General features: G+C 40.6%; 1 protein-coding gene across 2 annotated transcripts in view; it reads right to left on the bottom strand.

Moving 5' to 3' along the window:
* Window positions 1–27925, bottom strand: part of Smc1b (structural maintenance of chromosomes 1B) — a 59011-nt gene that overhangs the window by 1468 nt on the left and 29618 nt on the right. For both annotated transcript variants that reach the window (XM_040754035.1, XM_040754036.1), the window contains exons 13-24: window positions 27299–27436; window positions 26594–26710; window positions 25741–25847; window positions 21339–21480; window positions 20364–20509; window positions 18797–18950; window positions 12848–12943; window positions 5631–5787; window positions 4598–4752; window positions 3309–3460; window positions 1489–1558; window positions 24–134 (exon numbers count right to left, since the gene is read on the bottom strand). In XM_040754035.1, coding sequence (XP_040609969.1) covers window positions 24–134; window positions 1489–1558; window positions 3309–3460; window positions 4598–4752; window positions 5631–5787; window positions 12848–12943; window positions 18797–18950; window positions 20364–20509; window positions 21339–21480; window positions 25741–25847; window positions 26594–26710; window positions 27299–27436 — 1545 coding nt within the window. The remainder of the gene's footprint in view (window positions 1–23; window positions 135–1488; window positions 1559–3308; window positions 3461–4597; window positions 4753–5630; window positions 5788–12847; window positions 12944–18796; window positions 18951–20363; window positions 20510–21338; window positions 21481–25740; window positions 25848–26593; window positions 26711–27298; window positions 27437–27925) is intronic.

Below are 27925 nucleotides of genomic sequence, written 5' to 3'. Positions count from 1 at the left end.
TGTCCTTGCCCCTGTGTCCTTACCTCTGGGTAGATGCCAATCAGTGCATCAGCTCTGGAGTAGAACTCTTCTTTTAGGGAAATGACTATCATCTGAAACTGTTCCTGACTCTGCTCTTTGATGTAACTTGAAACCTGGGAGGAAATAAAAAGCACACATTTCACCAGCAAGGCAAAGCCTCCTTTGGGTTCTGGGAACAATGATTTTTTTCCATATTTATTTAACATTATTTAATTTAAAAATTTTAAATTTAAATTAGAAACAAGGTTGCTTCACATGTCAATCCCAATGATTCTTTTTTGTTTTAAAAATCACATTTGAGTTGGTAACTCAAAGCTTAAAGACTGGGAAAATCAAGTCTTAGTTAAAGATGAATTCTAGGCTCCTTGGGGAAGCTCAATTCTAAGGAAGTAACTAAAATAATTGGGGTGTGATGGTACACATCTGTAATTCCAGAGAAGCATAGGGTCTGAGGAAGGTCTTAGTATCCTCAAGGGCATGCCTGGAATCACCTAACATCTTTCCACTAAGGCTCTACCCTTTCAAAGCTTCCTCTATGAACCTCAATTGGAGAAAATCCTTTTCCAGTGCCACGGCTTTTATGTAGCGGACATTTTATATCCAGACTGTCACATCACAACTCTAGTTCAAGACTTCCATTCCTGCATCATGGCTATTGCCATGGCCTCTAAAACCAGAGTCCTTTCTGTAAATGTGGCTTTTCAGTCTCATTAATTCTCTATAGATGGTACTTCAGAAGCATAGTTATCCTGAATTCAGACCAATTAGGACCGTGTACTCTGACCCAGACCAATCTTAGGGACTTGACAAGTACCTTTTTTTTTTTTTTTTTTTTTGGTTTTTCGAGACAGGGTTTTTCTGTATTGTTTTGGAGTCTGTCCTAGAACTCGCTCTGTAGACCAGGCTGGCCTGGAACTCACAGAGATCTGCCTGCCTCTGCCTCCCAAGTGCTGGGATTAAAGGCGTGCGCCACCAACGCCCGGCCGACAAGTACTATCTTAACTAGACAAAAGTCTGAGTCTTAGTTCTCCTGTACCCAAATTTTGAGTGGTTTGTTCATTTGTCATTTTATTTTGTTTGGCAAGAAAGCCATCAAACGGCCTAGCCTTCCTCCGTGGTTTCTTCAAGCTTATACTTGTGTGTTTGTCCTGGCTTTCCTCAATGATGGACTATGACCTATAGTATAATCCAAATGCACCCTTTCTCCACTAAGTTGTTCTTGGCCATGGTTTTGTCACAGCAACAGAATAAAACTAGAACAAAAATGTTCAATTAGAAATTGAAAGTAGAAGTGGTGGCATGCACCTTTAATTCCAGTACTCTAGGAGGCAGAGGCAGGCAGATCTCTGAGTTAGAGGCCAGCCTGGTCTAAAAGCAAGTTCCAGGACAGCCAAGGCTACAGAGAAACACTATCTTGAAAAACCAAAGTGGGGAAAAAAAATAAATTGAAAGCAGAAAAATACTTACTTTGCCAATGTTAGTATTGTCCAGAGCTGCATCTACTTCATCTAATACAAAGAATGGAGCAGGCCGAAAACTAGAAAAAAATTACATGCACATGAGTAACAACTTCCTTACTTGTTTTATGAAGACTTAGAGAGAGGCAAGGAGTAACAGTACTTTTAGAAATTCTGGGAGACTTCTGGTGCCACCATGCCAGCTCTCACACATTTCCATGACAGCTCTGAGCTCGCTTCTCACATGTCTACATACTGGATCCCACATGAGTATTAAGCCATCATCTCCCCCTCCCCTCTACCTGTTCTCTCCTGTGGGCAGTTAGTGGCAGCAATTATTATAGTTATTTAGGCTAAACCCATGGAGTCAATACTGACATCTTCATATTCCATGCCTGTTAGCAACCTCTGTCTCTCATACTGTACCAAGCCACCACAATCTTTTACCTTGCTTGTTACAACAGCATCCTAATCCTGTGTCTATCACCACCATATAAAGTATCCTCTACACATGCTAAGCCCACTTTGGATGCAGGGTCTTCACATTTGCTATTCTTTTGTTGTTGCTGTTGATTGTCAAGACAGGGTTTCTCTGTGTAACAGTCCTAGCTGTCCTGGAAGTGACTTTGTAAACCAGGCTGGCCTGGAACTTACAGAGATCCACCTGCCTCTGCCTCCCAAGTGCTGGGACTAAAGGCGTGTGGCACCACCAATGCTGGGCAAAATGAAGTATTTTTAAGGAAGAGACTTTGTTTTGTTCACAGGAATCTCCACCCAGCCTGCAACCGTACCTGAAAGTGTGAATATTTAATAGGGTGAAAGGATAGGGAGCTACCTAATAAGAATCTCATTCTGCTGTGATCCTGCACCTGGAGTCCTTCCCAGCCCACCATGGTTTTTCTCTGTACCTCTCCTGGGGGGGGGGGCTGTCCCATTCCTTTCTTGAGAACAGAAGTCAGATTCCTATGTTCTTTCTTAGTGATGTGAAGAGAGCAGCATGCACACTGCTGCCACCTGCTGTGAATGCTGAAGGCTGTTGTTTTATTTTACCTAACTTTTGTTTCTTGATTTATATTTCAAGGAGATGTATAACTATCATCAGTGGAAATGAGGATGTTAAGCTCCCCACTCCTTTTTTTTTTTTTTTTTTTTTGGTTTTTCGAGACAGGGTTTCTCTGTGGCTTTGGAGGCTGTCCTGGAACTCGCTTGGTAGTCCAGGCTGGTCTCGAACTTACAGAGATCCGCCTGCCTCTGCCTCCCGAGTGCTGGGATTAAAGGCATGCGCCACCAACGCCCGGCCCCCACTCCCTTTTTTAAAGGAAAAAATATTTTGCTTTCATTACATAGCAGAGCTCTGAGTATGGCCAGGGAAAATGATAAAATTAGGTCATTGCTTATTGCTTATTTTTGGCAATCTTGATATCCTATGTGGATTATCCAATAATACTTGCTATTTGTCAACATTTGTCAAAGACTGTACTTATAGATTTTCTAACTTGTTATGGATCTAAAACAAACTTCAATATATTACTTAAAAATAGCTTTGCTAAATATTATTAAAATAATTATATGCTGGGTGGTGGTGGTACACACCTTTAATCCCCAGCACTCAGGAGGCAGAAGCAGGTGGATCTCTGTGAGTTCAAGACCAGCCTGGTCTACAGAGAGTTCCAGGACAGCCTCCTAAGCAACAGAGAAATCCTGTCTCAAAAAAAACCAAAAAAACAAAAAACAAAACCAAAACCAAAACAACCCCTCCCCCAAACAAAACCCAAAAATGATTATAGTTTTCTGAATAAAGATGTACTTGGTAACTTCCTGTGACCGTACCTGTGTACTGCAAACAGAAGAGCCAAAGCAGCCACACACTTTTCTCCCCCTGACAAATTGTCCATAGGCATGAACCGTTTGCCTGGAGCCACACAATTATAGCTAATTCCATCTAAATAAGGTTCTTCAGGGTTCTCTGGGCTAAGAAATGCCTGAAACACATTTATTTAGCCATATTAGAAAAGTAAACAATACATTTCAAGTTGAGTGGCACCATATTTAAGTGAAAAAATTCTTTCTCTTGGTTAGGTTTTCCTCAAATTTGATGGAAAAATGTTAATACCTGTAAATACATTTAATTCTATATTTAACCATAGACATCAGGGTTATCTGGGATGAAGTAAAGAGAATGTTCAATATATCCAAGGCCTGGGCCTTTCCACCATAATTCCAGTCAAACCTTAGCAGCAGATGCCAGAGTTAAAAAATCTATCAACTTACTTGTTGGTCTATCTAGCTGGCATTTACTATGGACCATATACTGTAGATGTATGTATGAATTCTGTTTTCAATAAGTTAATATACTTATTTTACTGAAAAGAAGTTATGTTTAGTTGAAATTCTAAAATTCAGAAGTAGGATCATCTTAGTCATAAAGTGAGCCCAAGCAGAGCTGGTACATAAATCCTGAACTGTATCTTTTTTTTTTTGGTTTTACCAGTCAGGGTTTCTCTGTATTGTTTTGGAGGCTGTCGGTCCAGCCTGGCCTCGAACTCACAGAGATCCGCCTGCCTCTGCCTCCCGAGTGCTGGGATTAAAGGCGTGCGCCACCACCGCCCGGCTCTGAACTATATCTTTTTCCATATTTAATTCCCCAAGTATTTACTGTGGCTATTGATAATACAACTGGAGTGGGTAATACAATGGGTCAAGAGATTCATTCAAATGGATATTATCTGGATTTGATCCCAATTTTTAGTCTTCCATTCTCTTTTGATCAACACAACTATTTCTTCTACTCTGATCCCACCTTTACCACAGAGATCAGTAGTTCCACAAAGTCAATTTAGTAGCAGTCAATAGGATTTCAGCATTAAAATCAATCAAACAAACAAACAAACTTAGAAATCAAATGATCCAACCCCACTCATGTTTCAAGTGGAAGAATAGGCCCAAAGTGGCTCTGGCTGTCCATGCTGTCAGGATAGTGGTAGAATCCAGAATCTTCCTACAGTGGCTTTGCACCTACATCATCAAGGATAGTGCAGTGGCCATTTATTTCTCACCAGAAAACAACAACAAACACTAAATCATTAAGCTCCTGTGGAATTGCGGGTTGAAAAACACACCTGGGCACTGCTGTTCCTGCAAAGCTTCTTGTAGATTTGATCAATTGAGATTGAGATGTGCTCAAAACACTGGCTGAAAGCATCATATCTCCGTCTTTTCACCTGTTCAAACTCTTGCCTACAAACTCTGGCTTCCTTTCTGCTGGCCTCAAAAGCTAAGAAAAAAAAAACACGTTAATTTTGAGACCACTGGGGACTTCTCTTAAAATTAAATTATAGAGTATTTATAGAACCGATTTTTGAGTTTGGCTGTCTTGATTATATCTACCTTCAAAATACCTTAACTGTTACAAAGTTCTGAAAACACATCTTTTAAACTCAACTGAGTCTTTCCCTGGTAGAGCTAATGTTGAAATATTATTAACAAATCCTGACAGTGTATTTAATATACTTATTTTCTGGTATGAAAAATCTTAATTATATGTTTTAAAATGATTAAAAACCTACTTTTTTTTTAAGACAAGAGTCTCATGTAGCCAGGCTGGTCTCAAACTCACTATGTGGCTGAGGGTGATCTTGAACTTCTGCTGCTCTTGCCTCTACCTCTAGAGTATTATAGGTACATGCCTAAATACAGTTTTTAGGATTTGGAAATAGAACCCAGGGTTTCATGTACATTATTTTCCCAACAGAGCTATATTCCCAATTCCTAATAAACCTATTTTTAAATAAAAGCAGAAGCTGGGTATTGGTGGCACACACCTTTAATCCCAGCGCTCGGGAGGCAGAGGCAGGTGGATCTCTGTGAGTTCGAGGCCAACCTGGTCTACAGAGCGAGTTCCAGGACAGCCTCCAAAACAATACAGAGAAACCCTGTCTCGGAAAAAACCAAAAACCAGAGAAAGAAAAACAGAACATTCTTCATAAAGGAAGACATTTTGGCTTTCAGTATTAAAAAAAAACATATTAATGTAAGTCAGAGAAAAATACATGTTAATAAAACAAAGATACAATGCAAGGAGGTTCTTGGCACATACAGAAATGAAACACCCAAGAATATCATCTTGCTAACAACTATAAACTCAAATTTTACCATCTGCAGACTCTTGAAACTTGTCTCTGACAGCCTTTAAGTTCTCTTGTGCTCGTAGGTTTGGAGCTGAAGTCTTCAGTAGAGTATTTTCTTGGGATGCTACTTGCTCTAGAAGAAGTGTAAGATGGTCTGCTACTTCCTTATCTGATTGTAGGGCCTATCATTAGCAAAGAACAAAATTGACTGGCATGCCTTTAACATTCAAAGGTAAGGCCCAAGCATAAGATTTATCATTCTTTGTATGTGAGAGCATATCTCCCATAGCACATGTGTGGAAGTGAAGGGACAGCTTTTGGGACTGATTCTCTTCTTCCATTATGTATGACCCAGGAAATGAACTCAAGTTATGATGGTTGGTGACAAGTGCCTTTATCTGGTGAGATACTTTGCTGGCCTAAGACTGCTGATACCTACCTTCCTTCCATCCTTCATCATCCCATCCCATCCCATCTATCCTTGTTTCTTGATACAGGGTCTTGCTATATAGCCCTGGCTGGTCTGGTATTCACCATGTAGCTTGGACAGGCATCAAAGTTTTATTGATCCTCCTGCTTCAGACTCCCAAATGCTGAGATTATAGGTATGTGCCACTACACCTGGCAAGAATGCTATCTGACTCTACTTGAACCCTCTGCATCTCCTTGCTCCCTTTGGAAGCCATTCTGGGCTTGGAACTGCAGTCACACAGGCTGTGTCTGCAGTTTCCTTACCCAGCTGTATCTTTCTTGGCTCCAATACTGTATCATGATGCTCTGGGAACATTCTTTACCTTTCCAGATTATAGTCATGTCCAAAATATGAAAATTCATTGTATTTCTGTTCATTAAAAATAGTACTGGTCATTTATTATGGGTTAGACATTGAACCTTCAATCATAAAAACTATTTAGTTTTGCCTTAAAAGAGCTCACAGAGGGGCTGGAGAGATGGCTCAGTTTTTAAGAGCACTGTCTGCTCTTCAGAGGACTTGAGTTCGATTTTTAGCATCTACATGGCAGCTCACAATAATTTGTAACTACAGTTCCAGGGGATCTGACACCTTCTTCTGGCCTCTGAGATCACCAAGCATATATGTGGTATACAAGCATACATAAAACACCCATACACATTAAAAAAACACGAGCCAGAATGCATGGGAGCTCAACTCAGTAACTCCTTCATTCCTATCCTATGTATCCCCTTCACTTGGTTCTTCCCATGTTATATCTTTCATTAAAAATTGGTAAATGTATAATAAATTATTACACTGAATTCTACATGTGATTCTAGCAAATTACTACATCTGAGGGGCAGGCAGTCTATGCTCTAACCTTGTGGAATCTGATGACACTCCAGACAAGGAAGTGCCAGACTGGAACTAAACTCTAATATTTCCAGTTGGTGTTCAGAGAACTAAAGGACTGCTACTTGTCTGGTGTTGGAAACACTGTAAATACAGATGTTTGGTGGTGTATGCACATATTTGTGTAGAGGCCACAGACTGACTGGTTGTGAAAGACCTCTACCCAGGGCCCCCTAGGAAAAAAAAAAACAAGGCCAGGCCTTTGCCTAATGAAAAAAACCCAGACCAGGTGCCTCGTCCAGCTGGCCCTTCAAACAGAATGTCAAACAGGATGTCTATGGTCACCAGAGCAGTCATGGAACCCGGATAATAATTGCTGAAGCGTGCTGGGGTCTTTCATGAGGTAATACCAGGAAACCTAGTCCGTGGGAACTACCACTGCCCCCAAGATGAGCCAATGAAATGCCTGTTGCTATGATGATACTTATGTAACTATTAAAACTCTATAAATATTGTGCTCTCTGCAAGCCCGGTATGCTCTGCACCCATGTTGCAGTAGAATCCGCAGGTGCTTGTGTACTCAATAAATCATCTCTTGCATTTGCATCCAGTGGTCTGGCCCCGGTTCTTGGGCAGAGGGTTCAGTTCGGTGCCCAGCGCTTTGATGTTGAGGTCTTTCATTTGGAGGTCTCACCGAGATCCCTGCCCTAGAACCACCAGTGCCACCGGGAGGTAAGCTAGCCGGCACCCAGTCCACTTTGTTCTTTGTTATGTATATGTATGTTGATTGGTCTCCGCACTAGGGCAGCTTGAGAAGGGGCTGACGAGCCCAGACTTCTCCCCTGCTACCCTGGCAGACTCACTTGTTTGGAGCTCATTAAGTATCCCTCTGAGTATTTACTTTCGGTTCTCTGCCGAAAGCACGCAGCGTGTCTGGTCATGAATTATGTTACTTGTCCTGTTCGTCTGCTTGTCTTTGTATTTTGAGTCAAGTCTAAACCTGTACTACCCCCAGATGATGCGGTTCTCATAGACTTGCTTACCGAGGAACCACCACCTTATCAGCCAGCTCCACCACTTCCCACCAAAGCTGCTCAGGGGAAGGGGGAAGGAAAAAGTCTGGATAGCACCACCCCCACACTGGGCGAGGAGGAATCAGACTCTCCAGTAGATGGGAGGCTGAGAGGGAAAAGGGAACTCACCCAGTCAAGGGAGGGAACCTCTAGAGCTTTCCCCTTGTGCCAAACGGGGGCCGGGGGGGCGGGGACGGGGAACCAATACCAGTATTGGCCTTTTTCCACCTCTGACTTATAGAATTGGAAATCTCACAATCCCCCTTTTTCCAAGGATCCGGTGGTTCTCACAAATTTGGTTATAACCCACAAGTCCACATGGGACGATTGTCAGCAGCTTTTACAGGCACTCTTAAGAAAAACAAAGGGTGTTCCTGGAAGCCAGGAAAAATGTCCCGGGCAATGACGGGTGACCCACTCAACTCCCCAACGAAATCTATGCCCTTAACCCGCCCCGAGTGTGACTTCAACATGGCTGAAGGTAGGGGACACCTACGTCTTTACCACCAGTTACCAATTTGGTTCAGGTAAGACAAGTTAGTCAGGGAATGGAGAAGACTCCCACTGCCTTTCTGGAGCATCTATACCTTGCCTGATTTATTGAAAGAGGCAAAGAAGGTTTTCAATAAAAGGGAGACTCCGAAAGAAAAGCTAGAAAGACTTAAAAAATTGCAGGAAAAAAAAAGAGAAAAAAAAAAGAGATCAAAAATGCTATAGGGAGCTTAGTAGACTCTTGGCCACCGTAGTACAGAATAACACAGGCACAGGGAGATAGGAAAGGAAGGGAGATATAAGGAGGCCCTGGGTGGATCGAGACCAGTGCGCCTATTGCAAAGACTCGGACCTTGGAGGCGCCCTATTGCATACTTATCAAAAAAGCTGGACCCAGTTGCATCAGGGTGGCCTCCATGCCTGAGGATGGTAGCTGCTATTGCTGTTCTCACCAAAGATGCCTCTAAATTAACCTTGGAACAGTCATTAACTATCTTGGCACCACACGCCATTGAGTCTCTGGTCTGCCAGCCTCCCGACCACTGGCTGTCCAACGCTCGACTGACTGACCCACTACCAGTTCCTGCTCCTGGATGCTGACAGGATCCAGTTTGGGCCAGTCGTCACCCTCAACCCGGCGACCCTGCTGCCCTTGCCAGTAGGGCCTGCATCCCACAACTGCCACTTCATATGGATGGCAGCAGCTATCTATTAAACGGAGAGCGGCGGCCCAGAACAGCAGTAGCGGATGCTGCCCAGGTAATCTGGGCCAGCGCACTTCCAGCTGGCATCTGCTCAACATGCGAAATTGATTGCCTTAACCCAAGCACTCCAGATGGCAGTAGGTAAGAAGCTCAATGTTTACACCGATAGCCGGTATGCCTTTGCTACAGCCCACATACATGGGAAAAGAGGACTTTTAACTTCAGAAGACAAAGAGATCAAGAATAAAAATAAAAGCATTGTTTCTCCCAAAGAAATTAAGCATAATACACTGCCTAGGGAATCAAAAAGGGGACAGCCCCGAGGCCATGGGAAATCGCCAAGCCGACGAGGCGGCCAAGCAGGCGGCGCTGGGGCCTCAACTGTTAACTGTCGTCGTGCCAACTGGCAAATCAGTCCCTGATACGGACGAGGACCTGGGCCTCATCCAGAGATTAGGAGCTGACTATGACTCAGTCCACAATTGCTGTGCTCACCAAGGAAAGACTGTTCTAAGGAGTTAATTAAATGCCTTCATAAGTTAACCCACTTGAGCAAGCAAAAGATTAAAAACCCTATTAAAGCGGGGAACCATGAGCGTGCACCTGCCACAGAAAGACATGATGCTGCAACAAGTAATTGAAAATTGCAGGGTCTGTGTGCAGGTCGATTCAGGGGATACCAAAATTGGTCAAGGAAAGCGCCTCCGAGGTCATCGCCCTGGGAATCATTGGGAGGTCGATTTTACGGAAATCAAGCTTGGGATGTATGGTTACAGATACCTACTAGTCTTTGTAGATACTTTCTCCAGATGGGTGGAGGCCTTCCCCACCAAACACGAAACCACAAAAATGGTCACCAAGAAGCTTCTGGAAGAAATCTTCCTCAGATATGGGATGCCACAGGCATTAGGGTCGGATAACGGGCCTCCCTTTGTCTCCCAGGTGAGTCAGTTGGTGGCCAAGCTCTTGGGGATTGATTGGAAATTACAATGTGCTTACAGACCCCCAAAGTTCAGGTCAGGTAGAAAGAATAAATAGAACAATTAAGGAGGTCTTAACCAAATTATCACTTGAAACTGACTCTAAAGACTGGGTACAACTCCTGTCTCTAGCCTTATACTGGGCCAGAAACACACCTGGCCCACGTAGTCTGACTCCATTTAAAATTTTATATGGGGCCCCAACTCCTGCCATCATCTTTGATACTGATATTTCTGATTTTGCCACTTCCTCTTCCATGCAGGCCCATCTGCAGGCCCTGCAGTTGGTGCAACAGGAGGTCTGAAAGCCAATAGCAGCGGCCTACCAGAAAGGGATAGAATCACTCTCCGTACCTCATCCCTTTAAGATTGATGACACTGTCTGGGTCCGGAGACACCAGATCAAGAACCTAGAACCTCGCTGGAAGGGACCCTATACTGTACTTCTGACTACCCCCACATCTGTGGCCTCTATTGGGCCAAACTCTGTGCTACTTAACCAGCAGGGTAGGCCATTCCAGAGCCTCCCTAGCCACTCTACACCCTAGACCAAAGCTCGGCTCTACTGGAAGACTATTAAACTTGATGAGAGGATCCCACCAAGCCTTAAACGAAACCCATCCTGATAAGGCGGAGGATCGTTGGCTCTGTTAAACAGTGGCTCCCCCTTATTATGAGGGCTTGGCATTGGACTCTGACCTTATCAGCTACACATCTCCCCCTTCCCGATGCAGCGACTAACTCTGCCCCAGGTGACTGGACAAGAATTATGTCTTGGAAATGTTCCCACATCGTCTCAAAAACTGTGTAACCGTACAGTCTCAGTAACTCCCAGCAACTCATACCTGACCAGCCCTAATGGGACTTATTGGGCCTGCAATACGGGACTGACTTCTTGTGTCTCAGTGTCGGTTCTTAACGTAACAGCTGATTATTGTGTACTTGTCCAGCTATGGCCCCACATTACCTACCACTCCTCAGAGACTGTGCTAGGATACTTTGAGAATCGTTATCGATTTAAAAGGGAACCTGTTTCAGTAATATTAGCTCTTCTCCTGGGAATTGGGGGAATAGCGGCTGGTATAGGGACCGGGACCACTGCCTTACTTCAGAGCAATCAGAATACGCAGCTCCAGGCAGCCATGAATGAGGATCTACAGGCTTTAGAAAAATCAGTTAGAGCCCTTTTGGTTTCATTATCCAAAGTGGTCCTACAGAATAGAAGAGGACTAGACCTCCTATTTCTTAGAAAGGGAGGCTTATGTGCTGCCCTCAAAGAGGACATTTAAATCCCAACAATACTGGTATGAGGGTTGGTTTAACAAATCCCCGTTTTGCCACACTAGTCTCTACTCTTATGGGCCCCCTAACCTTTGGGCCCTGCATTCTCACCTTAGTCCTAACTCAACAATACCATGCCCTCAAACAGACAGAACCGTAAACCTTAAGTAGAGAGGGCTGGACAATAGGTATAAGATTCTACCTATGCACAAGGACAAGGGGGGAATGAAAGAACCCTACCCAGGGCCCCCTAGGAAAAGAAAAACAAGGCCAGGCCTTTGCCTAATGAAAAAAACCCAGATCTCATCCAGCTGGCGCTTCAAACAGGATGTCTATGGTCACCAGAGCAGTCATGGAACCCGGATAATAATTGCTGAAGCGTGCTGGGGTCTTTCATGAGGTAATACCAGGAAACCTAGTCCGTGGGAACTACCACTGCCCCCAAGATGAGCCAATGAAATGCCTGTTGCTATGATGATACTTATGTAACTATTAAAACTCTATAAATATTGTGCTCCCTGCAAGCCCGGTATGCTCTGCACCTATGTTGGAGTAGCATCCGCAGGTGCCTGTGCACTCAATAAATCACCTCTTGCATTTTCATCCAGCGGTCTGGCCCCAGTTCTTGGGCAGAGGGTTGGGTTCCGTGTCCAGCGCTTTGATGCCGAGGTCTTTCATTTATCTTTTTTTAGTTTCTCTCCACCTTATTTTTATGTGATTAAAAAAAATTTACAAGTGTTTTTGCCTGCATGTGTATCTGTATATCACTTGCATGCAGAGCCCATGGAGACAAGAGGTCATTGGATCCTTTGGAACTGGAGTTACAGATGCTTGTTAGCTGCAATGTGGGTAAAGGGAACAAAACCTGGGTCCTCTGGAAGAGAAGCCAGTACTCATACCACTGAGCCATCTCTACAACTCCCCACCTTATGTTTTGAAACAGGATCTGTCGCTGGACCTGGAGCTCATTACTGACTGGCTAGACTAGCTTCAGGGACCTACCTGTCTCTGACTCCCCAGTTCTGGGATCACGAACTTAAACCTATGGCCCTGGCCTTTTTCTATGGGTGCCGGGGAACCAAACTTAGGTTATTAAGTTTTCTTGGCAAGTGCTTTACTAACTTAATAACCTCTGCAGCTCCTATTTTGGTTTTGGAGATGGATTTCATGACATAGGAGCTGACAGCAATTTTTTGATCCTCCTGTATACCTCTCAAATTCTGGGATTGTAGGCATTTGTAATCACCACCCCAACTTTCCTTTTTCCCTTTGATGTCTCTTCCCCCACAAAACAACAAACTCTACCAACTACCCACCCAAAATCTTTAAACTTACCATACAGAAATGACTCTGTAGGATTTTAATAGTCAATATTACTGTTAGTCACAAACAAATCTTTAAATTACCTTCAAATCCTCCCTTAGAGGACTGTAGTCTACTTGGATGGATGCTTCTTTTTCATAGATATCAGCTGTTGCCTGGGTACTTTCTGTTTCAGTTAACTGAAAAATAGACACTGCCTGAATAGCCTTCTTGAGTCATTCAGATCAAAAGTTAACCCCTGTATAGCAACCAACCAGCCACAAAGGCCTGGTCTCAGTCATTCCTGACATAACCATGCACCAGTGTCCTCTGCTCACTCTGTTGCAAGCACACAACCTTACTGACAAAGCAGGTGGGAGCCACTCTCAGGGCTGACATACTTCCGTCAGTACAGCCCACCCTGAATATCTGCTCAATTTTCACCTCAGCTACTTCCCAGATGCCTTCCTTTAAGCTGTCCCTTCCTTCCCATAGGTCTCTAAGATCCACCATCAACACTCAGTACTAGGTCTTCTTTTTTTTCCTGTTAGAAGGTGTCAATATCTATAAAAACATTTTTAAAAGAGAAGCAAATTACTGTTTATTCAACTATTGTTTGGCTGTTGGTATAATGATGATGAAAAACAAAACTTACAAAATGGAAAAAGCCTCCCAGCACTAGGGAGGCAGAGGCAGGCGGATCTCTGTGAGTTCAAGGCTGGGCTGGACTGACAGCCTCCAGAACAATACAGAGAAACTCTGTCTCGTAAAAACAAAACAAAAACAAAAAACAAAAAAAAAAAAACCAAAATGGAAAAAGCCTTATTTATCCCTTAGTAGACTTAACAACGTAAACTCAATAAAACTACTTTCTGAATTAAGTTTACACTTTAGTTTCTCAAAACAGCTCAAATGCAAGTTAAACTGAATACTAAATGTATTGCAGAAACTTTACATCTCATGAGTGTGACTCTACTGCGTATGAGAAGATATGACATTTGTCTGTTTGACTTATTTTATGTCATGATCTCAAGTTCTATTTTCCTTCAAATGATATATCATTCTTTATAGTTAAACTTTTGTGTGTGCATATACATTTTCTTTACCCATTTATTTATTGACTATAATCTAGACTGAATCCATATGTTGGCTATTGTGAACAGTATTATAATAAACACAGATATTTAAGTACATCTGTGGTATGCTGATTCCTCAGGGTACATACAGAGTAGCAGCATATTTGTATCCTATGGTTGGGTTTTTGTTGTTTTACCTTTTTTTGAGGAACCTATATACATATTTCCACAGTGGGTATGCTAGCTTACATTTCTATTAGCTTTGTATAAAGTGATATCTTTTCCTTACATCCTCACAAGCCTTAGTCACCATTTATTTTTTTGTTTTTTATGGTAGCCACTATGAAAGTGACATATAATAAATACCCAGTATCATTTGTTGAAGATGTCTTTTCACCAATGTTTGAGTGTAGCCCTTTTACTGAAAATCAGGCAGTTAAAGTGTATGTGCATGTTTCCCTCTGGATCCTCTATTCTGTTCCATTGGCCTGTGAATCTTTTTTTAATGCTAGTAGCATGCTGCTTTATTATGGCTCTATCATATAACCTGAGATCAGGTATTGTGATTCTCCAACACTGCGTTTTCTGATTAGGATTGCTTTTTCTATTAAGTCTTTTGTGTTTCCATATAAATTTTAGGATTGCTTTATTTTTCTAGTTTTGTAAGGCATATCATTGAAATTTTTATAGGAACTGCATTGAATCTGTACACTGCTTTCAAGTATGATAGCCATATCCAAAATATTAATTGTGATTAATGAGCATAAAAGTCTTTATGTCTTCAACTCTCTTTTCTCAGTTTCTTCAGAATTTTCAAGTTTTTACTGTAGAAGTTTCTACATTTTTGGTTCAGTTTATTCTGAGGTGTTTTATTTTTTTTGAAGCTTTTTGAGAATGTCCTTCCTTATTTCTCAGCAAGTTTAGTATTGGTATGTATAAAGCTTTACTGAATAGACTTTTCTATTCCTTTAGTTTTTAACCTCAGTTCCTTCTTCTACCACATTCTGTTTTTTACTGGTATCATTTATTCATTTAATAATAACTGAATTGCCCAAATGTAGGAAAATCATCATGCCAAAACATGTTATATCAGTTTTCTTTCTACTGGAAACAAACTGCAATGAACTTATTAATAAAACCACCACACAACTAGATTTAGCTAGTCATTCAAACACTTGCCTAGTCACAAACACTATATATTTTAGTTTTTGTTTTTTTTTTTGGTGTGTTGGAGATGGTGGTTGAGACAGGATTTTTCTGTGCATCCCTAGCTGTTTTGGTACTTAACTCCATAGACCATTAACTTAGAGATCTGCTTGCCTCTGCCTCCCAAGTGCTGAGATTAAAGGTGTGCACTGCTAGGACCAGCTAGATACAGTTTTACACTTTCACTATTGATTATATTTTTATAGACACCTACTCACACACATATAAGACAAAACAACACCATGACAAAGTTGAAAGTAGGAAAATTATTAGCTCTATATCCTTTCTCATATGTCCTTTTGCCTGCATCCCACCCTTCCTCATCACATAATACTACTCTGGGGGAACACAGTTCAAGAATAGAGTCATGTGAGAATTCTGAGTGCTTGTGAGAAAACATCTGTTTCTTCAAAACACAGAATTGTTCTTGGAATGTGTCTTTGTGCTCCTCCCAGGTGTAGTGGATAGGAGTGAATTTCCTCCAGCTGTTTTTTATTCATATGCCTCTATGAAAAAACTTTTTCACCACATTCAGCTTTTCCTTGTGATTGTACACTTTACTGGGGTGACTCTTCTTAACCCGGAGTATAAATTATTTGATGTTCTGAGTAAAGTTGGCTATTTCAACTTTAGTCTGCCTCATTTTAGGCCTCAATATCCCAGATTCACACCTCCAACTGGAGAGGTAAACACTTTCTTGGTTTCCTTTTTTTTTTCTTTCTTTCCATTTTCTCTTTCTTGAGGCAGGCTTTCACTATGTAACTCTGGGTGGCCTGAAACTCACTATGTTAAACCAAGGTGACCACAAACTCAGTGATCCCCTGCCTCTGTCTCCAGAGTGTTGGGATTAAAGGCATCTATTATACCACATCCAGCTCTTGGGTCTCCTTTCTGAATGTTATACTGTAGTAATGCACCTATATCAGTTACAAATATATACATTATAATCCAGGAAGGATCTGTATAAGAAAAAGTGACTTTTTCTTCCTGACTTTGGGTCACCATGTTTTCAAAACCTGGTAGATGTTGCTGAGAGAAAGGCTGAAGATATGAGATATTGCATTGGAGCTTCCGAATTCTCAGTCCTATCAACAGTAAGTTTCATGGAAGATAGGCAGCTCTAAGGGCTGGTCCAATTTCACTTGTCCTCAGGTGGTGGGCTCAGCTTCTTGCCATCAAAAGCAGATCTATCAACCACTGCACTTTTTTTTTCTTTTAAAAATTACTACGTTTTGTGATGGTTTGAATGGCTCCCATAAGCTCATAAAGTTGAATACTTGAGTCATCGGGGAGTGGCACAAATTGAAAGAATTAGGAGGGGTGGCCTTGTTGAAGGAAGTGTGTTACTAGGGGTGGGCTTTGAGATTTCAAAAAGCATATTCCAAGTCCAGAGTCTCTCTTCCTGCTGCCTGTGGGTCTGGATGTACAACTCTCAGCTACTTCTCTAGCACCATGTTTGCCTATAAGCTGCCATAATGACAATGAAACTGTAAATGAGCCTCAGTGAAATACTTGCCTTCATAAGAGATGCTATGATCAGTCAGGTTGTGGTGGCACATGCCTTTAATCCCAGCACTTGGGAGGCAGGTGGATCTCTGAGTTCAAGGTCATTCTGGTCTACAAAGTGAGTTCCAAGATGGCCAGAACTGTTAGAGAAACTCTGGGGGTGAGGGAGCTGCCATGACCATGGTGTCTCATTACAGCAACAGAACACTAACAATTATATTCTTTTTTTAAATGTGTAAATGTCTTGACTGCAGGCATGTATGCATACCTTGTGTGTGCTGTGGATATTAGAAGGCAATGGATCCTCTGGAACAAGAGTTACAGAAAGAAGGTCAGGAACCACCTGATGTCGGTGCTGGGAATTGAACCTGGTTCTCTATGAGAGCAGCAAGTGCTCTTAACTGCTGAGCCTTTTCTCCAGCCCCTACTGTCCTTTTCATTGCCTGAGTTAAGCCTCATACCATCTAAACTTTCTGGTGTGTTAGCATCTAGTCCTCCATTCCACAATGCCTCCTTGGATGTCTCCCTCTGTGGAAGCTATGGGAAGTTGTCTCCAGACACCTTTACTTGTGACTATTCTTATTTTCAGGTTCCCAAAGTAGCTCAGCCTTAAATAGGTTTCTTCTCAAGATGGCATTGAATCCATGGGAAGTAACAAAACAGACTTACTTTCTTTTGCTAACTGACCATGATAGAGCAGTCCTTATCTCACTACAATCAATCCCCAATAGGATTCTACGCTTTGGAGATCCTTTGTGGGCTTGTCCTAAGCAAGATGCTAGTTTTTCTTTCTTTTTTGTTTTTTTTAAATCAGGGCTGCTTCTGCTCTGTCTCTTCCATCAAGGATTCATGGCTAGTACTGCATGGTATTTGCAACTTTTTTTGGCGGGGGGTTTCCGAGACAAGTTTTCTCTGTGGCTTTGGAGGATGTCCTGGAACTAGCTCTTGCAGACCTGGCTGGGCTGGTCTTGAACTCACAGAGATCCGCCTGTCTCTGACTCCTGAGTGCTGGGATTAAAGGTGTGTACTACCACTGCGTGGCAAGTGTTTGCTTCTTTTTGCTGTGATACTTTTCTGTTTTTTTTTTCCCATTTTCCACCTGATGGTCTTTCGGTATTTCTCTTGGGAAGAAACTGTTACCTGTTTCTTCTTTCTTGGTACACATATTTTCTACCTTTTGTAAATTTCCCAGAGTACTTGGAAAATCTCCTTCTGTCTGTCTTTTTTTCTTTTTCTTTTTTCTTTTTTTTACGTTTGGGGGTTTCTATAAAGCCATCTTTAAGCTCAGAGATTTTTTTTAAATTTTATTTTCCAGTTTAAATTTAGATAAGAAACAAGGTTGCTTCACAAGTCAGTTCCAGGTCCCTCTCCCATTCCCTCCCTCCCTCCCGAGCCCTCCCCCCCCTGTTATCCCCTCATTTCCCCAGGGAGGGTGAGGCCCTCCATGGGGGTGTGCATAGTCTGTCATTTCATATAGGGCAGGGAAGCTCAGAGATCTTTAGCTATGTTTAATCTGTTAGTAAGCCCATACAAAGTATTCATTTCTGTTATGTTTCTTTTGGTTCTGCTTAAAATCTCCATCTGTTTATATTATCCTGCTTAAACACTATCTAGTTGAGTTCTCAGCTTATTACTCACACTTGTCATTAATTTCTATCCTGATAATACCAACAGCCCAACCATTTCTTAGTTGAAGTCTGATGTTGGTTCTGATACTTTTCCTGATAGCCACACATGTGCTGAGCAAAAGTAGCTACTGTAAATAGTTCCTTATGCTGTGGTGGTGAGGTATAGGAAGAGAAGCATCTATGGTCCAGTGACTAGGTATCAGTCTTTAGCAAGTTTCTATGCCTGGACTAGGCATTCCACAAACTTCTCAGTATATTTTTTTCTCCCTTAGGTGGGACAGGATGGTGAGAGATGCCTGGAGTGGAGGACTGCTAATACCAGACTGCCAACACTTAAGCACTGTTAACCTCAGAAGATGAGATTCTGGTAAAGTAATTTCTCCAGAGGGTAGCAGATTGTTAAGTGATGTCATTTGAGGTTACAACATTGAAAAGCACGAGATTACTGGGCAGGGGTGGCACATGCCTTTAATGCCAGCACTCAGGAAGTAGAGACATTAATTCATCTTAATATTTTAATATCTACCTCAAAACTCTGCCACAACATTTTTTTTTCTTTTCCTTTCTTAGAAGGAGCTAGAAAAAGCCATAGCATGAGCAATTGAAGACATCACACATTATATTTTTGGTTACATACCTCCACTTCAATGATGTCCTCCAATGACCCCAGCACAAGACTTATCTCAATGTCTTGAACTTTACAATCCAGCAGCAAGTTATGCTTCTCTAGTAGCTTCTGTTCCAAAGAACCCTGAATGATTACAACTTCTTTCTGTACTTTTCCCACTTCCCTGTAAATACAGATAATGAAAAAGTGGCTTTACTCATTATGTAATTAGACCAAAGAATACCATGTTATATTATAAACTTACATGAAAACGCTACTTTCCTATGAGAGCTCCAAGTGCCAGTCCCTGATTTACATATTATCACTCCTGAGAAAGATTGTCAATGTATACATTTGATCTAAGAGAACATTCTTAATAGGTATTTCTTTAATAAGGGAGAGCAAAGACCATGCTTTCCTATATTTTTGAAACAAGATTTTGCTATTTAACTACAGTTAACCTCAAACTTTATATTCCCTTTCTTTCAATTCCCAATTGCTGGGATTACAGGTGCATGTCACTATATCCAGTCCCAAATACTTTATTTGTAGATATGTGCAATTTTCAACCTGCATTTCCTGCATTTAATATTTTAGAATACTAAACCAGGAGAATATCTCACCAGACACATACCAGATCAGGTACTGCATCCCTGACACCCTGGTTTCCATCACTCACAGAATTCCTTAACTGAAAGTGGAGAACTGAAAATGAAGGATGAGGGTTAACACTAAGTCAACAAGGACCTTTAAACAAGTTCAGAAAAAAGACAAAAAGAAAAAAGAAAAACAAAGGAAGAGATCAGGATATGGGGGAGGTGGAGGAAGATGGGTGGTTTTCAAGAATTTAGAGAAGCAGAAACGATTCTGTTTAAATGAAATATGAGAGGCAGAATATCAAAGTACTGAAGGTCTCTAGACAGTGAGGAAAATTGTGACAGGCCAAGGGTTGAGCAAAGAAAGTGCTTATGGTCCTGTCAATCACAGGAAAGTAGATGTCATTTTGATATAAATCAGCTGATTCAAGGCATTGATTGTCTACGTCATGATGGCACATATACTTGTGAGGTACCAGATACTGCTTGCTTTAAATGCAGACATAGCTGGGCGCTGGTGGCGCACGCCTTTAATCCTAGCACTCAGGAGGCAGAGGCAGGAGGATCTCTGTGAGTTCGAGACCAGCATGGTCTACAGAGCGAGTTCCAGGACAGCCTCCAAAACAATACAGAGAAACTGTCTTGAAACCCCCCAATACACACACACACACACACACACACACACACACACACACACACACACAAATAAATAAAAATAAAATAAATGCAGATATGGATTAGAGGGAATCATTGGAAGACAGGAAAATACCAGTATCAAAAGGGACTCAGGGTAAAAGACTACAGGGTTCATGCTTTCAGCTGCCAAAAAAAACTTCGCTGGAAACTGTCCTGGTTTTCCCCATGTTTAGAACATTTGGAAGATGTTAGGTGGAACCAAGAGCAACAAAGGGTAAACATTCAATTACATTTAGATAAGAAATATCAAATTGGAAGTAAGTTTAAAATATTAGCCAGGTCTTTCAAACTGAAATATTAATTACCTATCAACAGCCAAAAACTTCTTGCGCTCCTCTTCAATTTGAATATGAATTTTCTCAATGTTGGAACTCTGAGTAGCAAACACTTTCTTAACTTGTTCTTGCTTCATCATGAGTTCATCCACACTTTTCAGACATTCTTCTTCAGTCTGAACAGAGAGAATTTATGTGTGTGTGTGTGTGTGTGTGTGTGTGTGTGTAGAAAACATTTTATATTAATACAAAAAGGTTCTGCCATTATCAGTAAGAACATCTATTCATCTTAAGAGAAACCCCCTTATCCTAAGTGCTGCTAAACTCTTTCAGATTGTGACCCTTTTATTTTATAGATTTTGGAAGCTAGTAATCATTTCCTGCTTCTGTCTTTCAATTTGAATCCAGTCTCCAACTTGGCGCTTCCTGACTTGTGTTCCATTTGTCAGTGAAAGTGCTCATGAGACTATAAAATGCTAGCCTGTCTTAACAATTTTCATCACTTCTTCCTTCCCACAGTGCTGGGCTTCTGCCTGCTTTTCTCTTTTTCCTCCTAAAATTTCTGAATTTTCTAGAATCCCAACTGTTTCTCCATTACACCATGCTCTCAGACCTTATCATATGCTTTTAATTTGCTTTGCAAACTAGGAACTCCTGCCATTCATAGAACATATCTGTCATCTAGCTCTCAGGAGGCTGGGACAGAATTTTGAGTTTGAGAACAGTGGGGCTACATAGTGAAAACTGCTTCTGAAAACACAGCAAACCAGTACTCAACCGTTAATTCTGAAGTTTGTATTTCCAGTCCAGAATTCTCCTATTATTTACATGTGTGAATTATCTCTGGCACTGCTCTCTGTCTTCCCACTTACCATCCAGTAATTATTCAGTTCTGTTCGTTTTACTTTAATATCTTTGAAATATGTTGCCCCCATCCCAATGAGGTACCATAGCTCAAAAACTGCTATTCAATGAAAGAAACTTCAGCCACCTTTAGTAAATTACCTTTTTTAGGTTATCAATGTCTTCTCTGCCTTTCTGGATAGTCATTTTTAATGTGTCGATTTTATTCAGTTTCTTCTTAAGCTGATTTCGACTATATTCAAGCTGAATATTAAGCCGGGTTTTTTGTTTTTCAAATTCTAATCTAGTATAATAAAATCAAGCATTATAAATGGTAAGATAAGTGTGCTGATACTTTTAACTTTTTTCCAGATTAAAAAAGTTATGTGTATCTGTGGATTTATGTGTATCACATTTATATAGATGTCCACTGAGGCTAAAGGGCAGCAGATCCTTGAAACTGGAATTATAGGTGATTGTGAGCTGTCTGGATCCTCTCTAAGAGCAGTAAGTGCTCTTAACCACATTTCTCTAGCCTCTTTAAATTTTTTCTTACAGAAAATTTCAAAAATAAAAGTAGAATTAACGCTATAATGAACCACATGCAATTTACCCAATTTAATAATTATCAATTCATATTCACTCGTTTCACCTAACTGAAGTTAGTGTAACAGGTAAGAAAAAGAAATATGAAAAAATATTAACAGGAAGAAACAAAACTTTCTATTTACTGAGAATATGATTCTCTATGTAGAAACTCTAAGGAATCTGTCAAAGGGCTAATAGAACTAAGGTGTTTAGACAAATTTCATGATACAAGGTAAGTTTAAGGAAAACTAATTTTATTTCATTAAAAAGTTTAAAATTTATGATTTGTGTGTGTGTTTGTGTGGGTATGTATGATATGTGTACGGAGGCATATAAGCCACAGTACAAGTGTGGTCAATGGACAACTTTGTGGAAGCTATTCTCCCTTTGAACTTCCCAAGGGTTCTAGGGCTTGAACTCGGGTCACAAGGCTTCATGACAAGTGCTTTACCCATAGAATCATCTTGCTGGCACTACTTTTATTTCAATATACTACCAACATACAATTTTAAACCGAAATTTAAAAACAATTCAATTTGCAAAAGTACAAAGATATGAAATGCTGAGGGACACAGGTCATGAAACAGTAAATTTATATACTGAAAACTAAAGACCATTAATTAGTGAAATTTAAAATGACCTAAATAGATACCATGTTTGTGGATCAGTGTTTAGTTGTCAATTCTTCCCAGGTTGACCTCTAAATTTAGTATGAGCCAAATAAAAATCAAGTTCTTTTTTAAGACTATGTGGTGGTTTATAAGAAAATGTCCCTCGTAGGGAACGACATGATTAGATGTGACTTTGTTGGAGGAAGTGTGTAACTATGGGGGAGGAGGGTTAAGGTCTCCTTTGCTTAAGCAACATTCAGTGGGACAGAGACACCTACAGCCTGTGGAGCAAGATGTAGAATTCTCAGCTCCTTCTCCAGCACCATGTCTACCTGTGTGCCTCCATGTTCCCTGCCATGATGACAATGAGCTAACCTCTAAAATTTTAAGTCAACCCCTGACAAATGTTTTCCTTTATAAATAGTTGCTGTGGTTATGGTGTCTCTTCATTGAACTAGAAACTCTAAGACAGAATAGCAATTGAAATATTGATTCTAAAATCTATGGAGAAATGTAAAGAATCCAGAACAGGAATAAAGGGCATGATTCTTCTCCATTGTCCTCTCAGCCTCTAGGAAGGGCACCTAGAGCATGAAAAATACATAGTAAATGCAACTTGAGTAAATGAATGAGATATGAAAGTATTATAGAGACTAATAGAAAGGCTGTGGCCCAAATGTTGATCATTTTGATTTGAAAACATATTCTCAGGACTAGAGAGATGGCTCAGAGGTTAAGAGCACTGGCTGGTCTTTCAGAGGTCCTAAGTTCAATTCCCAGCAACTACATAGTGGTTCACAGCCATCCTTAATGAGATTTGGTGCCCTCTTCTGGCATGCAGGCATACTTGGAGGCAAAATGTTGTATACATAATAAATAAAAACTTAAAAAAAAAAAGAAAAGTATTTTTGCAGGAAGGGTGGATAGAGATACAGGGTCTCTCTTATGGAGCCCTGGCTGTCCTGGAGCTCACTATGTAGACCAGGCTGGCCTTGAACTCATAGAGATCTGTCTGTCCCTGTCTCCCAAGTGCTGGAATTAAAGATACGTACCACCATGCCTGGAAACATTTTTCAAAGCATGTATTACTTTCATGTTTCAACATATTTGAATAGATGATAAATGCATGTGGTACAAAATGCAAAAGATGTAAGATTAACAAAAATTAAAGCTCCTTTTCATCTCAGTTTTCCTGGGGTAGTCTCTGACCATTTTTAAATACATATGTATGTACATGCTCTCCAGGGTATCATTTGTGTTCCGATGTTCTTCATTTTTTTGCCGTATAATGTAAGTTTTTCTATTTATTTGTATTTTATTAATTTGGGTTTTGTTTGTTTGTTTTTTAGAGACACAATTTCTCTGTGTAGCTTTGGCTGTCCTGGAACTCTCTACAGACCAGGCTGGCCTTGAACTTGGAGTTCTACCTGCCTCTGCCTCCATAGTGCTGGGATTAAAGGTGTGAGCCACTACCACCCAGCTGTATTTTCTTCTTTTTTTTTTTTTCAAGACAGGGTTTCTCTGTGTATTAGTCCTGGCTGTCTTGGACTTATTTTGTAGACCAGGTTGGCCTGGAACTCACTGAGATCCACCTGTTTCTACCTCCCAAGTGCTGGGATTAAAGGCATGCACCACCACCGCCCAGCTATATTTGTATTTTTAATCTTTACATTCATTACTTCTTGATTTCTGTCATACTGAAAAACAACTGGTATTCAGATTAATTTGTTCGAAGTGTGTGTGTGTGTGTGTGTGTGTGTGTGTGTGTGTGTGTGTGTGTGTGTGTGTGCTTGGTGCCTGTGGAGATCAGAAGATGGCCTGATATCCTAGGGAACTGGAATCACAGACTGTTGTGAGTCACCATGTGTAGGTGTTGGGAACTGAACCCAGGTCTGTAAAAGCAACAAATGCCTTAATTGCTGAGTCATCTCTCCAGTCATTACTCAGATTTTTTAGACAGTACCCAATACACCCAGTTAAAGATATATTTAAAAATTTTAAATAAAAGAAATCCTAACATACTCTATAGGTGTTTTGAGTGCATGTATGTCACTACAAGCATGCAGTGCCTTTGCAGGGCAGAAGATGACACCAATGATCCCCAGAAGGTAGACATAAGTCACTGTGAGGATGCTAGGAATTGAACTTGGGTTCTTGAACCCACTGAGTCTTATCTCCAGCCCTTATTTTTAATTCTTTGGTTTTGTTGTTGTTTTTTTTGTGAGACAGGGTTTCTCTTTAACTGTCCTGAAACTTGTTCTATAGCCAGTCTGCCCTTGAACTCACAGAGACCAACCTGGCTGGGTACTGGGATTAAAGGCATGTGCCACCACCATCCAGCTCATTTTTAAATTTTTACTTATGTGTGCTTGTCTCTGTTTATATGCCATGTACATAGGGATGCAGGGATAGGCAGAGGGTGTTGAATGCCCTGGACCTTGAAGGGCCAAAACCAGAAGTACCAAACCCTCCCCCTTGCCTCCAGTTCCTGGTTACTATATGCAACAGGCTACCTGCAAAAAAACAAACAAAACCACAGAAAACACACAATGGTCCCTTCTGCAGCCAACCAATCTAAAGCACTGACAGACCAGTTGCCCTGTCAAAAATATGACTCTGGAAAAATCCCCTAACTTCTTCTAAATGTCAACCAGTCAAGAACTGGCCCATACTTCTCCCCCACTTGCTGATGTAACCCTGAGGTTTTTCCCTTTAAATAACCCAGCAATAGACTAGGAAGGCACCTCCTCTGGTGGCTGCTGTGTCAGCAAACTAGACTAGGTCTCTACCACAGTTGGCTAGAGCAGTAAACCTTGCTTTTGCAGTTGGTGAGTCTGTCTCCTTGGTGGTCTTTGTGACATGGGCATAACAGAGCTGATGTTACAGACAGCTGTGAGTCCTCAAACACAAGTGCAGGAAACTTGACACTGGTCCTCTGCAGGAGCAACCCATACCTCCATGAGATACTCTACAGTTAATCTGTAGTTTAAACACCACCTATATGAACATTTTAAAATAGGCTGATTCTAAAGTATAGATAAGTAAACAAGAAAAATATACTTTAGAAATCAACTTCTTTATAAAAATAACTAGTATGGCTTTCCTTTTTGTTTTTCTTAATTTCTTTGTAAGAAACTCAAGTTTTACTAGATTCTCCATCCTCTGTTATACTGAGTATCAAATCCAGGCAGGGCCTTAGTATGCAAGGCAAGTGTGACCAACTACTATGCTATAAGCCTGCCATTACCAGCTATTTCTTGTTGTGCTGAAATAAAGCCTACCTCAAGTATAATTCCTTTAAAACTAGGGAATAGTTATTTTTATAAGTATACCAATACTGTTTACTCATTTTTTTAACAAAATACCTTTTTTGATCATTTTCTTGCTGCTGTTTAACATGTTTGTTCTCAAATTCACGGATATTTTCCACACCAATTTCTTCACAGAAGTCTTGGAATATTTCATCTTCTACCTTTTAAATTATTTTGAAACAACTGATTTAATAGCCATTTAAAATACATAGTTATAATTTTTCACTTAGCTTTTTCTGAATTAGACCAAAAGCTACTCAGTGCATGCATCCCAGTGCTTTCTATTCCATAGCTCCATAAACTATTCTCATATATTTTCAAAGTTCTTATTCAGAAAACTACATGAAAAGCTCATGATCTGGCTTTATTAAATGGTACTATGCACTGTCTGATATAAAACTGTAGAGATTCTATTTACTTTAGCCCTGATAAAATACAATGTTCTACATGTTAGAAAGTGTATCCTTTATATGAGTAAGATGAAACATCTTAGACAGTGAAAACAACTCAATATTAGAGCACAGAATCAGTAATAAATTCCAAAAAAACCTGGCATAATCTCTTTCCAACAATAATATCTAGCCTCAAATACAATAGCATTTTAATAGTAAGTCATGTTAAAAACTTGTGGATTTCAGTTAAATACAAATGTGATAATTAATTAACAATTAAGTAACATCAATGCCAGTGGATAATTGAAATTATGGGAAACTACAGAGGTCCTTGATCCTCTGTACTGATAGATACTATTTTGATATTATGGGCATGAACAAATAACAACATCCAAAAGATGGTTTCCTGAGCTAATCTTGAATCCATAGTTAGTTATGTGTACACACCCAAGAAGCCCTAGCTCTGGACCAGAACATTCTATGTGCTACTTAATAACAAGTATAATATTTATCACCTTATCTATCTTATCTTGAAATTCTTCAATTTTTTGTTGTTGTTTGTTGATTCCTTCATTCAACATAGTACACTGAGACGCAATATTCAGCAATTCACTTTGTAGCTGAGATTGTTCCTAATAAGAAAAAGATCTGCTTATTAACAGACTTTTTTTATTTTTATGCTGTAAGGCTAAAAACATGATAGGTGTCTTTTACAATAAATTGTTAGCTACAATGGACTCTGCTACAAGGCCAGATAACATGATTAAATACTATAGAAATCATGAAGGACTGTAACAAAATCTTAAACATGGGATAAAATATCTACAATTACATAATGTTATGTATACCATTCTTTTTATTTTTTTGAGACAGGGTTTCTCTGTGTAGCTCTGGCTATCCTAGAACTCCCTTTGTAGACAAGAATGGTCTCAAACTCAGAGATCCACCTGCCTTTGCCTTTCAAGTGCTGGTGCACCACCAATGCCTGGTGTAAATAACATTCTTAAGATTCTATGATGACGCCTTTAATCCCAGCACTCGGGAGGCAGAGGCAGGCGGATCTCTGTGAGTTTGAGAGCAGCCTGAACTACCAAGCGAGTTCCAGGACAGCCTCCAAAGCCACAGAGAAACCCTGTCTCGAAAAACCAAAAAAAAAAAAAAAAAAAAGATTCTATGATGTAATACAAATTTCCATCAAACTTTAGACAAGTCTACATTACCCGGTAAAATGCAGCAAGGTGCTTCTTTTTAATCATCTCTAGTTCATTTTGGGAATATTTGAGTCGTGTATTGGTTCCTTGTACTAAAGTCTGTATTTGTTTCAGATCTGTTTCCTTGCGGAGTATCTTCATTAACTCCTAAAGAGGGAAATGTGAGAATATTTTTACAGTGGAAAAGCACTTTTACTATTCAGTGCTTTCATAATAAAAGTGATTTTACACATAACCATTCAACAACTTCTGAAGAGGTAAGATGTGGCGAATGTAGAGATGTCTCAGTGGTTAAAAGCATTGATTGCTAGGGATGGAGAGATGGCTCAGCAGTTAACAATACTGACTGTTCTTCCTGAGGACCCAGGTTCAATTCCTAGCACCCATATGGTAGCTCACGACTGTCTGTAACTCCAGTTCCAGGGGACCTGACACCCATGGTAAAATACCAATCCACATTAAAAAGAAGAAAGAGCACTGACTGCTTTTGTAGCTAACAAAGTTCAATTCCCAGCACCCACATGTGATTCACAATCATTTCCAGGAGAGTCAATGCCCGCTTCTAGCCTCTGCAGGCATCAGGTAGTCAGGTAGTACAGAGACATATGTACACCCATACACATTAAAAGGGGGTGG

Source organism: Mesocricetus auratus, unplaced genomic scaffold, assembly GCF_017639785.1.
Source record: "Mesocricetus auratus isolate SY011 unplaced genomic scaffold, BCM_Maur_2.0 Super-Scaffold_100010, whole genome shotgun sequence".
In the NCBI taxonomy this organism is placed as follows: domain Eukaryota; kingdom Metazoa; phylum Chordata; class Mammalia; order Rodentia; family Cricetidae; genus Mesocricetus; species Mesocricetus auratus.
The sequence above is the reverse complement of the archived record's forward strand: the minus strand, read 5'-3'. Positions and strand labels throughout refer to the sequence as shown.